The 12,307-nt window shown below is 39.4% G+C and overlaps 1 protein-coding gene across 1 annotated transcript in view; it reads left to right on the top strand.

Moving 5' to 3' along the window:
* Positions 1-1,088: 1,088 nt before the first annotated feature.
* Rap2c (RAP2C, member of RAS oncogene family) overlaps positions 1,089-12,307 on the top strand; it is a 13,858-nt gene continuing 2,639 nt past the window's right edge. The window contains exons 1-3 of the mRNA XM_055618070.1: positions 1,089-1,283; positions 1,391-2,167; positions 4,487-4,800. Coding sequence (XP_055474045.1) covers positions 1,895-2,167; positions 4,487-4,765 — 552 coding nt within the window. The 5' untranslated portion in view covers positions 1,089-1,283; positions 1,391-1,894 and the 3' untranslated portion in view covers positions 4,766-4,800. The remainder of the gene's footprint in view (positions 1,284-1,390; positions 2,168-4,486; positions 4,801-12,307) is intronic.

Below are 12,307 nucleotides of genomic sequence, written 5' to 3'. Positions count from 1 at the left end.
ATCCAAGCTTGGTCATTAGGGCTTGTAAGTAGAGAAATGTGGAGGCAGTTCAACTAGACTGGCAGTGATTCTGGCAGGTTTCTGAGAGTGCTAGAGTAAAGAAAGGGGTGAAAAGCCTAAAATACTGCCCAGCCTTGTGGCCCCATGGAACTCACACAACATTTACAAATAGAAAGTTAGCAGTAACAATTTTCTCTAAAAATAAAACAGTTTAAAACTAGAGTTATTATTTGGTTTTTAATTTCAAGGCTATGAAAGATGGCATTTAAAACAAAGCTTCACCGTGGAACAGCCAGCTGGGCAATTCATTACACATGCAGATAGGTGATAAAAAGATGGAATGAAATTATTCCATAGGCCTAATCATTTGCAATCAGCTTTCTTGAGTATTGGTTACCATTTCTGCTGTGTAGTGGTTGGAAAAGTTAGAACAAAAGTGAATAGCCCAGTAAAAAGTCTGCTTGTAATGCTGATCCCTTTGAGCTCTGTGATTTTTTTAAGAGTTTCATATTCGCTGAGGGAGGTGAGGCGGATGTGCCGATTGATAAAGTACAGTGTCATAATATGACTAAAACACCACCTTAAAAATCAGAACCCAAACCAGCTCTAAGGGTCATTTGCATACATTGCTCAGGAAAGAAATAACAGGAAAGAGAATCAACTTCCTAAACTGTTTTATTTTCCTAGCAACTTCCAGCCTAGGGATGTTTGGTGTTCTCTCAGTTGCTAGATTGTTGGCTGGAGATCTCACAACGACCAAGGATCACGTCCTCAGAAAAGGCTAGTAGACACTTAGAAGCCAAGGGGACTTCGGCGGGCCAGTGGTAAAGAAAAATCAGCCAACCGCTGCTAGTTTGAAAGCAAGGGAGGTGTAGGTTTCCCCAAGCACCCTTTCTCAAGGCCATTGCCCGGACTTGTAACCCTGCGGGGCCGCCTGGCTCGCTCAGCTCAGCAGGGCGCGGCCCTAGCGCCACCCTGCTCGCCCAGAAGAAGAGGTGGGACTTTCCCCACCGGAAGTGAACGCGTACAGTCTCGGGGAATTTGGGCACCTCAGCCAGTGTGTCAGGGAAACCCTTCCGGGTTTATGCTGGGGGTGGGGGGTTGGGGGTGGTTGAGGAAAAAAAAAAAAAAAGAGGTGGGTTCGATCAGAGTCCCTGCGGCCGCCGCCGCCGGACGGCCCCCGCCCCTTTCCCGTCCGCTATCGGCAGCGACCGGGCGGCCTGGTGGCCATGGCCTTGGCTTGACTGAGCCTCTGGGGCGGCTAGGCGAGTGTGGACAGCCCGGTAAGCGGCAGCGGCGGCGGCTCAGGGGAAGGTGGCGGCTTTGGGTGCCAGCGTGGAGGTCAGGCGACTCCTAACGTGCGCGCCCTCTTCCCCTCCCCTCGTTACAGGCCAGACGACCCCCGCGGGAACCGGGGGCCCAGAGACCCCGCCCCGGCTGCAGTGAGCACAGCGGAGCCCCGAGGCCTCAGGCCGGCTTGGCGGCGCCAGCAGGAAGCGGGGTCCCCGGGCCCCTTTGTGTGCAGGGCGGGGGAGGGGTGGTGGGCAGCCCCCGGCCGCGAGGCCCCCGCCCCTTCCCGCTAGGGGGTGCGCGGCTGCTCCCCACTCTCTCTCAGCCGCTCCAGGGCTCTCCCTCCTTCCCACGCCCCCCGGGCCGGCCTTGGGTTCCTATAGGAAGGGCATTACCATCCCATCCCCACCCACCCGACACTTGGCTCTTTCCCCTCCCCCTCCTGTAACTTCCTCCTCGTCCCCGGTTGGGCCCTCTGCTACTCTGCACCCTCCTCCCCAGTTCGCACTTTTCCGCGCACCTTCCACCTCGCCTTGCCGCAGCGCAGCTAGCGGGGTGTTATTTCCACCCCCCCTTGGGTAAGGAGTTGGTGAAGGTGAGACTCATGAGGGAATACAAGGTAGTGGTGTTAGGGAGCGGAGGGGTTGGCAAATCTGCCCTCACTGTGCAGTTTGTCACTGGGACTTTCATTGAGAAATATGACCCTACCATTGAAGATTTCTACCGCAAAGAGATCGAAGTGGACTCTTCCCCTTCAGTACTGGAAATTCTGGACACCGCGGGAACTGAGCAGTTTGCCTCCATGAGAGATCTGTACATCAAAAACGGCCAAGGTTTCATCCTGGTGTATAGTTTGGTTAATCAACAGTCTTTTCAGGTAATCAAACCGAGTCTTGTAATTTCTTCGAAGGGGGTGTGGTAATCTACATGTACTTCTGATTTGCCTGAGCTATGCGTTAATGAGTGTTTCGCTTTTGAAAGTTTGGCATGGCATGGAAAAGCACTGGATTGTTTCTGTAGAGAGTGCTAACGTAACAGACATCGACAAATATTCTAAAGTTATTTTTAAAGAAAAGAAAAGTGAAAAAGAAATAGGTCAGCCTGAGTATTTTTAGCCTTATGGTATAACCCGAAGTCGCTTATTCAATTCAACAAGTATGGGTTAACGTGCTCAACAAAACATTTCATAGATAATCTCAAGTAAATGGAGCAGGGTGGAAGAAACTAAGTCCATTATCTCTTACACATAGATAAAACCTGTGTACCTACTTTTCCTTCCTCCCCTTTTTTGTTCACTCCTAAATTCCTCAGCAGGAATCCTAACTCTCAGTGCTGCAAAAATGAGTAAAAGACCTGTTTTCTTGGCATTTTGCTTGGGGAATGCAGCCAAAGGGAAGTTACTCGCCTAAAAGACTAGTACCTAGGATTCATAACCGACAGAAAACAAGAATGGCTCTCCTTTTATCCCGTTGATCCATATCGTTTCTGCCTTCATAGCCTGTACTTAACAGAAAATATGTGGAACTGGGAACACGTGCTTATCCCAGTGGGGTAGCCAACCTGGATTTGGTCCAGTTGCTTCAGAAAATCCAGTCCGTCCTTCACTGGGAAACAGACTGAAGTTGGTTATTTTAAGAGATGCACTAATTGTTGCTATTTATTCCTTGAAAATAAATGACCTTATATTGACCCGTTATATTGACCTCCATTGATATAGGAAACGGATATTTTTTTTTCTTGCATTTAAAGGTATGCACTTAATGTTGCTTACTTAAGAAATCTTAAGTGCCTTAGCCAGAGTAATGTGCTAGTTTCACATTCTTTAGGAGTTGAAGGTAAAGTACTGTGTAGGAATTTTTCCAGTAACCTAATACAATAACTTCAAGAACTTCTTTGTAAAAAGTGTAAGTAAATGAATCTAATGTACATTTTTTTGATAGATTCACATCCCCAAAGAAAATACTGTAAAACCATTTCCCCCAGAAAGTACTAAGGCTGTTATTTGACAGGCATTTTCTTTCTAAGGGATCTTCGAAAGATCTGTTTTTGTATCAGCAGACTCTCCTTGCCTTTTCAAGGGTGTTTCATAAGATTCCCACTGTCTCCTCCTCTGTTATAGACTCAAATATGGACTATGGAACTGTGGCAGCATTTCAGCAAAGACTCAGATTTTTTTGAGGCAAAAGTTGGTATTCTTGACTAAACTTGTTATTCCATAAGGATACCCAGAAAAGCAGCTTAACAGTTCAGAGAAGACTGAGTTGGTATATTTGACCTGTGTGTGAATGTTCTCTCTACTGTAATTACTGAAATACATGTTTATATTTAAGGCAACTCTTAAGTTATAAACCTCAAAAAATAAGCTGTGCTGGGTCTAAACCTACAATAGTCTTATCAATAAAATTTTCTCCAAAAATTGATGTTACTGAAAGTAGCTAATGCTCTGGTTTTGGTAATTAACTATAGTTACCTAAAAGCACTGCATATGTGAAAAAGACAGTAGGAAAGCAAACATGGGAGAAGAAATGAATGACTTCTCACCCAGGCTCCAGATGCATTGTCCTTCTAGGGACGAGGTCACTGTTACCAAAGTTGTCTGATATTACAAGGCTAAACACTTAGTATCTAATTTAAAATGAAATATTTATGTGTACGAATCTGTTTTTAAAACTCGTTTTCTAATCTTAAAAAGTGTTTTAGGGGTGTGTGTATGTGTGTGTGTGTGTGTGTGTGTGTGTGTGTCTTCCTCTTTAAAACACTTTCTCTTAAGTGCCGTTGCCAAATAATATATGCTGCAATCCTATGCTGGGATAACAGGTGTTACAAGGAATAATGACAGCTAGGCAGGTTTAGGGAGCTGGCCAAACATCTGTATGTACAAATGGATTAATCATATTTGGGGAAGTGACTCTTTTATCGAAATAGACGGAGGGTGGGGGGTAGTGGTTAAAGGAGTTTTAAGGTTAGTGTGGAGCTTGTGTTTTGTATTCCTGATGTAAAAAGCAGAGCTAGTGCGTGTGGAGATTATCTAGTTCTTGCTTTATAGGGGGGAAATGGCATTGTTGTCTTTATTTGGGTAGGTGAGTTTATTTTTATATAATATAGCCACCAAGAAGTGATTTTTGTGATACTGTAACATGTCAGCTATGATAATGCAAACATGTAATGTTCTTTTCCTCTGTGCTTGCTTGAATAGGATATCAAGCCAATGAGAGATCAGATTGTGAGAGTGAAGAGATATGAAAAAGTTCCACTAATCCTGGTAGGAAACAAAGTGGATCTGGAACCAGAAAGAGAGGTTATGTCTTCAGAAGGCAGAGCTCTGGCTCAAGAATGGGGCTGTCCGTTCATGGAAACATCAGCAAAAAGTAAATCAATGGTGGATGAACTTTTTGCTGAGATTGTCAGGCAAATGAACTATTCATCCCTGCCCGAGAAGCAAGATCAGTGTTGTACAACTTGTGTTGTCCAGTAAAAAAAGAAAACCTCAATCATGGCCATACCGAGCAGGTTAGTTGGTGGAACTGTTTCGACCAGGTGGTCTTTTGTTTATGAAGTAGAGAATAAACGGCTGGTTCATAGTAACACACTCATACATTTGATACCACCTTAAATGTCTGTGTTTTTTAAATAATATTTTTCCTCAGCATAAAACCATCATAATTCAGTGCAGAAAACCTTTTTAAAATGCAAAGAAGCAGAACAAAGGTAAGAAATTGTGTGTCTTGCCATTCATTGATGAGACATATATTTAAGGAGTGACTTTTTAATTTTCTTTCTCGGCTTTACTTAAATAATATTTGGAAAGAATGATTCATATTACAGTGCATCTTTCCTCTGTTTTTCAGACTTAGTGTCCAAGATGCACAGGACAGCATTTAAAAATAATTTCATAAGATGATGGATAATTTTCTGGTGTTTTTAATACTTTTATATTCTGGGCAAGAGAGCCACTATAATTGAAACAACCAATTTTCTAATCATCCAAGTACTTGATTTAATAGAATGATTATTTAATCAAAGTTCATCTGTACTTTGTACTTGTGGAAATTGTGACCTCTGGTAATAACAAATTGCACTGTCACAAAGTACCTTCATTTCACTCAGAATACGTGATGAAATGAAAATCTGGTTAAATCATCTGTGGTGTGTCCAAAGAAACCATCCTGAGCACAGGAATCATTTCTATTTAGTGCAATAAGTCATGGAATTCAGAACAATAACAAAACTTCACACCTTATGTTAAATGATGATATGTTTTTAAATGAGCTTTTGAGAAAGAAGGTTATATATAAAAGTTTATTGAGCATTTAAGATGAGATGATTGTACACATATCTTGATCTTTTCAGTAATCGGGCAAATAGTCTCAGAGAGTAGCACTTAGATAATAATATAAACAACCAATACCATGGGAGACTAAGAAAAACACAGTAAATGCCAGACTAGTAAGACAGTATCAGGATGAACCTGACCCTTCTGAGCCAGGGCTGACCTCCAGTCTAGGAAGCAGCTTTGCAAATGGCAAGAGTCATTTCAGATCGCAGACATGATTCCTAACCAAAGGTCTGGCTTTATTTGTGCTGCCTAGAGAAAGAACTCACGCTGCCTAATTCATCTTTTTAGACAAGGACTCTTGTCAGGTAGTGTCATCTTTAAAAATGAAGGATGACAACAGGGCTTTATTCAAAATGCTTTCACTCATCAGCCGTTACCATCTAAGATCATTGATGAAAACACATTTGTTCTGTCCAGCTACATCTATTTTATAGAATCAGTTTGGGGACTGTAGTCTAGCTTAGGTACTGCTGATAGTATCACCTATATGGTATAGTTTTGAGGTGGGAACAAGCTTACATGGATATGTAGGTGATTGAGTCCTACATTCTTGATGCCACAATTTATCTTTTAAATTGTAAACCATCTTCAGGTTTGAACAAGTTCTGTATGGTGATCGCATCTTTACTGTTAAGTTCTGCTTCTCTCACACTGTCAGTTGAGCAGATGACGTAAATACATACACTGTTTGAGTTTTGTCAAAGTTATACAAGTTAACTAAATCCCATAAATGTTTCTTCCTATCATTAATGTAGGAAAAGAGGATAAAATCAAAGTTAGTTCTCAGACACAAAGGGTCAGTTGTTATCCCTGTTGGGACCTGCATAATTTCTACAGCCATCTTTAGATAGTTTTTATTAGAAATAATATCTATATTTGTTTCATTGTGTATGCTCTCATGATCTGTTTTTTTTCCATTACTTACAGAGATCTATGTATACATGGGATGGATTAAAAATATCAAGTAAACTACATTTATGTTTCCTGTAGGTTAACATACTAAAGTCAAAAGTTATTAATACCAGTAATTACACATTTTTGTTAAGTGACTTTGTAATAATGTGTAGCTTTCTGATTGATTTTTTTTTTGTTCTTATGAGCAGAGTAGCTGAAGGTGTGCCCCCTTCCCCAGATTTCTGAAGTATCTTTTAGAACAGTGTGCACTGTATGCAAGGTTTTTTTTTTCCTAACCCCAAATCAGATGGAACTGATAGCTATGCGGGTCTGCACCCTGAGGCTAGTGGAGTTTGTGGTCTTCCTTCCTCAGTTACCTGAACAAGTATGTGATGGATTGTGAGTCACAGAGCCCTGAAGGCATCAGTCCCAGATCTCAACTGATGATCAGATTTTGGCTAGTAAGGGTGTTTTAAGGAGGATTTTTCCCTCCATCTTAGAAAAGAGCTTTGGGTTAAGTTAGAAATAATAGTATGTAAGACATAATGACCAAGGTTGCTGCTGACCATTGGCTGTGCTTAACTGACAGGGGACATTATTAGCCCTAAGAATGGCTCCTGATTGTTCCTCACATTTATTTCCTAACACCCTTTAATTTGGGTCACCAGTCTGTTGCACAACACCTGCTTCAGAGTCTGGCTCCCAGGATTGCTTCTTCCCCTTTTACCCTTCCACTGGCAGTCATTTTATTGTAAATTAGGAAGTGTGGCAGATTCTTTAGACCCAGCCATCATCCTGATTTCCTTCCTGACCTTGCAGTGGCTTCTAGCAAGCTCTTAGTAGAACTGTTTCACTGGGAGGGCAGCAGCCACAGTCTCATAAAAACTTAGCTTAGTGGTCCACCCCTTATTTTAGTCCCTAAATCAGTAGCCTCTCCATCTAGTGTGTATTATTTCAATAGACAGTGTGCTGCTTGGGTATAATATTATTGAGAAGGATGGCTGTTTTCTTAATAACATACTATAAAACAAGAAAATCAGAGCAGTGTGGGGATTGAGAAGAAAGAAAAAGCAGAAATTCCTAGTGCACTGGGCTTGTGTTGTTGAGGAACATCAAATGTTGAGCACCATCCCTGGCAGTTTTCCAGTCGATATGATATTTTGGTCTAACCCTCCACTTTTGTCAAATCATTATTTCTATAAATTACCAAATATCCCCATGGATGTAAGGTGGACAACCCCTGGTTAAGAACCACTGAGCTTAAGAAGCTTGGAAATTGTAGCATTTATGTTTGGGCCTTGAAACATGGGTATGGTGAAGGCGATGGAAGATACAGTTAAAAAAATACAGGAAATTTGAAGAGACATAATAAAACCCTTAAATAGTCTATCTATTCCCCCTCCCCCCCAAAAAAGGGAGATGTACATTAAAGATTCCCTTATGTGATAATTTGGTTTAACCTTTTGGCAAGTAGAGTTTTTAAAAATGATGTTTAATGCAGTCCTATGTTTCAGTCCAGTATTGATGAATGTTACAATAGAAAAAAAAATTAAAAGAGGGAATGGTGTTCTTTACTGTGGCCTGAAGGACTATAAAATTTTCTAATGTTTTCCTCAGCATGTTATGGAACAGGTTCTCCCAACTAAAGTAAATGGTGCATAAGAATACCAAACACCAGGGAGCAAAATGAAAGAACAAAGATCATTATTTATGTCAGCCTCAGTTCATTATATATGTCAGCCTGAAGAAAAAGGAGATTCTTGATTCAAGGCTAGCACGTCATTTCATGTGACAACAGAATGCCTGGGATGGTAACAAAGACTCCTGGAAGGCTAACCCATCTATGAATGGGATTTTATTCTAGCTGGACTTTGTTTCTTAAATGAAGTAGGGCAGATTAGAATTTTCAAGGGTTTTTAATATAAATATGGACAGAGAACAGTTTCTTTTTTTTTCCTGTTTCTTTTCTACTAAATGTGATAGTTCAGCAAATGTGCAACGAAAATCCTCACAATTAAATCACATTACATGCCATAAAATGCTAACATTTTCATATCCAAGTTAAATATTACTTGTGTGAATAGAAGCCTGGGGTAGATTTCTCTCACAGACAGTACAGTATTGTTAGGTGCATCTTTCTTTACTGCTGCCCTATTGAGCATGCCACTTTGAGTAGGGGAACAGTCCCCTAGTCATCTTTGTGTTCCAGAGAAGAGAGGAATATTTGAATCGTGGAGAAACATGCTTTGGAGCAGAAAACCAAAAGGTTCCACAGCAGACCTGGAGTGCAAAGGATGGGCAGAGCTGCTTGCCTTCCCTACTACACTTAAATCTCGCCAGGCCCCCTCTGACCCACACAAGGTTCACAGTTTGACACCTCAGAATATATGGGTGGGGAGGTGTCTGATTAGAAAGTCTCTGTGTATCTGCTCCCTCTTTAATTGTTTCCTCTAACCTCACAATTAGGTTTTTGTTGTAGAATGAAATGTATGTTTTACTTCATTACCTCTCTGGTTTAGAGTGAACTATCAGTAGAATTAACAAAAATTGCATCATGGGGTTGGAGAACTGCCACAGAGAAAGTGTTGTAGCCTTACTATTGGAACAGTTCTCCTCATGGGATTACTTCTCAGTGAGGTTGTACAATTCACAAGATAATGTAACTGAAAAAAAAAATGAAGTCCTCTCAATTGTTGGCAAATGTATCCAATTAAAACCATATGTACAAATTCCTTGGATTAGCCACAGTATTAGGAATATTGTTTCAGAAGGCACTACTCACAGTTGTAACAATTGGCTTCGCACTATTACCACTGGACATGGTGACAGTATTTGAGATAGTAGAATTGAATTCATCATGTTAAACATTTGACAGTCTTAGGTCTAGGACATACAAAAAATATCTTAGTCCTTCCTTTGATTCTGGGCTCATCGTACACATCACGTAAATTCATCATGTATCCCTCCTTTCCAGCATGGTTCCACCTCCATTCAAGACATTTATGACATGGAATCATCTTTTGCTGTCTGTGTTTTAAGGGGAGACAATTAGTACTTTTCATGAGGTAGTCTTCGATTCCAGTGCCAATAAGCTTCATGCAAATTAGATTGAAGAAATGGAACAAGATAGGTAACAACAACAAAAATCCACTACCTTTATCACATAACAGAATTACATCAACACAATTAATATTTATCTCAAATATGAAACTTTCAAATAAAAATGTAAAGAGAATTTCATCTTTTAGGAATGTTCCTTGCTTAAATTCCCAGATTTAAAATGTCTGAAACTAGAAAAAAAAGAAAGAAAGGTTGTGGCTATACATCTATATTTGCCAATAATATAAAAAGTATTGTAGTAAATACCATTGTGTTTAAAATTGTAACGGCTGTTTAAGCTAAAAAGCCATTTACAACTGCTAAGCCCTTCATGATCCTTTGTTACTGTCCTGGGGATTCTGTTATCTCATGAAATGATGTGTTTTGTCCTGAATCAAGAATCTCCCTTTTTCTTCAGTCTGACATAAATAATGATCTTTGTTCTTTCAGGTCTGTGTTTGGTACTCCTGTGTACCAGTTTACTCTACTTGGGAGATCCTTTTTCATTTATTGAGAGAAAGTTTGAGCTATTGTTTGCTTCTATTTTCACTCTCATAATTTTATTAGAAAAAAAATTTAAATAAAACCAAACACTTTCATGAGAGTTTGAATAGAAGCTGCCAGAATTAAGATTTGCTGGCTGGCTGGCAGCATAAGTATTATCTTATGGCTTGTGGGGCAGGAAAGCAGCAAGTCACAGCTTTGCAGCAAGTGTGTCTCAGTGTGATAGCCTGAGAGTGAAAATGTGCTAATCTGACTTGGCTGCCTGTAAAGATTCTTGAGTGGTTTTCTTTTAAGTGAATGAGAGTGTTAGTAAACTGAACATTTTGCTGTCACTGTAGAGCAAGGACATTTACATTTTCCATCTTGAATATTACTAGTATGAGAGATACTGTCCTTTTGGCTTAATGAAAGAAGTTGCTTCAGGATTTATTGCTGCAGAGAATTATAATTTATTGCTCTCTTGAAAAGTGACCCATATTTTGCATAGAGGTATGCTACATGTTCATATTGTTGAGTGTGACTCAAAATTTACATATATGGCTTTATTTCGCTGGAGTATTATCTTCAGACATGTGGATACATCAAGTAAGTATTATGCAGGGTTATTTGGATAGAAAGGGATAGAAATATAACTTTTATTTAATATAGAATATGATTAGTAACGTGGTATGTAGTATGTAAGTACTTTGTCATTTTGATGTTATAGTATTAAACCATCACACTTAATATCTTCAATATGATATTGTAATTATAACCAAAAAATTCAAGCTCTTGTGTATTTATTTTGAAAAGTGCAAATTATAGTACACTGTTGCGAATTAATTGGGGGAAGTCTAATATAAATTAGAGAAAAATCTAATCTATAGATAATCAAATACTGGTTTGGTTTATACTATATAAAGTTTAACTAATCTTGAAAAGTCCTTATGTATGAATGCCCTTACCGTAGATATAAAAGAACTGGTGTTATGATCCTAGAGGTCTAAAAGTCAATGACATAATAGGGAAACGAAAGCAATTCCTGATATTTATGAAGTACTTTCAAACATTACCTTATACAATAGAGATAGCAACTCTGTGAGGGAAGTATTTTTTCTTGCTATTTTAATGATGAGGAAATTGGACTTACTCAAACTTTACCCGTATCTTCATTTAACACTTAGCTTTCCACACTTAAGACTTACTTTTTACTAGACAAACTTTTTGTTTCTAAAGAGGAAGATTTTTGCTAAGTTTAGGTGGCAGTATTTCAATAATGAGTGGAAATTCTTTCAAATGATACAGCTAATGAGAACACATTCTCTCAGGCTCTTTGAACACTAATAGGAGTGTAGTTGTCAAATGAAATTAAAATTCCATGTTTGTAGACATTGCTAGAGCTCGTGGAGATCTTACACTGGATTCACTTGGCACTCTTTCACAGTTGCTTTTCTTTTCTTTCTGGCTGTATGATAACTTTTTTTTTAATATTCTCCATTAGATAACAAACACAATTTCATTCCCCTGGAAACCAGTTGGTGACACAGCACAGCTAAAGGACATAATATTTGAGTGATAAGAGTTTTCTCTCCTAGTATTAAATGGAAGGCAGAAATCTGTCAGCTGTAAGGCTTGAAACTAAGGAGTCTCTATTACAGGACAAGTTCTTGTGATTAAGAGGGAGCCCATAAAAAGAGAAGATCAGAGTAGGGCATGTGACTTGCTGCATATCACCCTCCAGGTTTCAGTGTCTATACTCTGAATCATACTGGATTCCGACAAAACTAAACTTTGGAAAAAGTAGTAGAGTAGCAAGGTAACTCATAATGAGCATTGAAGTATACCACCATTTCCAGTTATAATAGGAACAGATCCAGTTCAAAGTAGAAGCACCATTTGCCCCAGCTTCTGCATTGTAAGATTATTTTAATTAGTCCAAATGTTTTTAATATTATGTATAAGTAGGAAGCGTCATAAAATTATAATGTAAATACTAACAGAGACGCAGTGTGTTCTATCCAGTTCAGCCTTACTACACTGCTACTTTTTGGCGACTTTTCTGTACCTGTACAGAATATTACTTTGCTACTTAAACTGACAGAGAACACAGTAAAATTACACCCTAAGATCTCATACTAGTGACCTGCAGTATCTATCTATCTATCTATCTATCTATCTATCTATCTATCTATCTATCTATCTATC

Source organism: Psammomys obesus, unplaced genomic scaffold (assembly GCF_907164565.1).
Source record: "Psammomys obesus unplaced genomic scaffold, mPsaObe1.curated_primary_1811, whole genome shotgun sequence".
NCBI classification, from domain to species: domain Eukaryota; kingdom Metazoa; phylum Chordata; class Mammalia; order Rodentia; family Muridae; genus Psammomys; species Psammomys obesus.
Note: the sequence above shows the minus strand (reverse complement) of the source record. Positions and strands in the feature narration are given on the sequence as shown.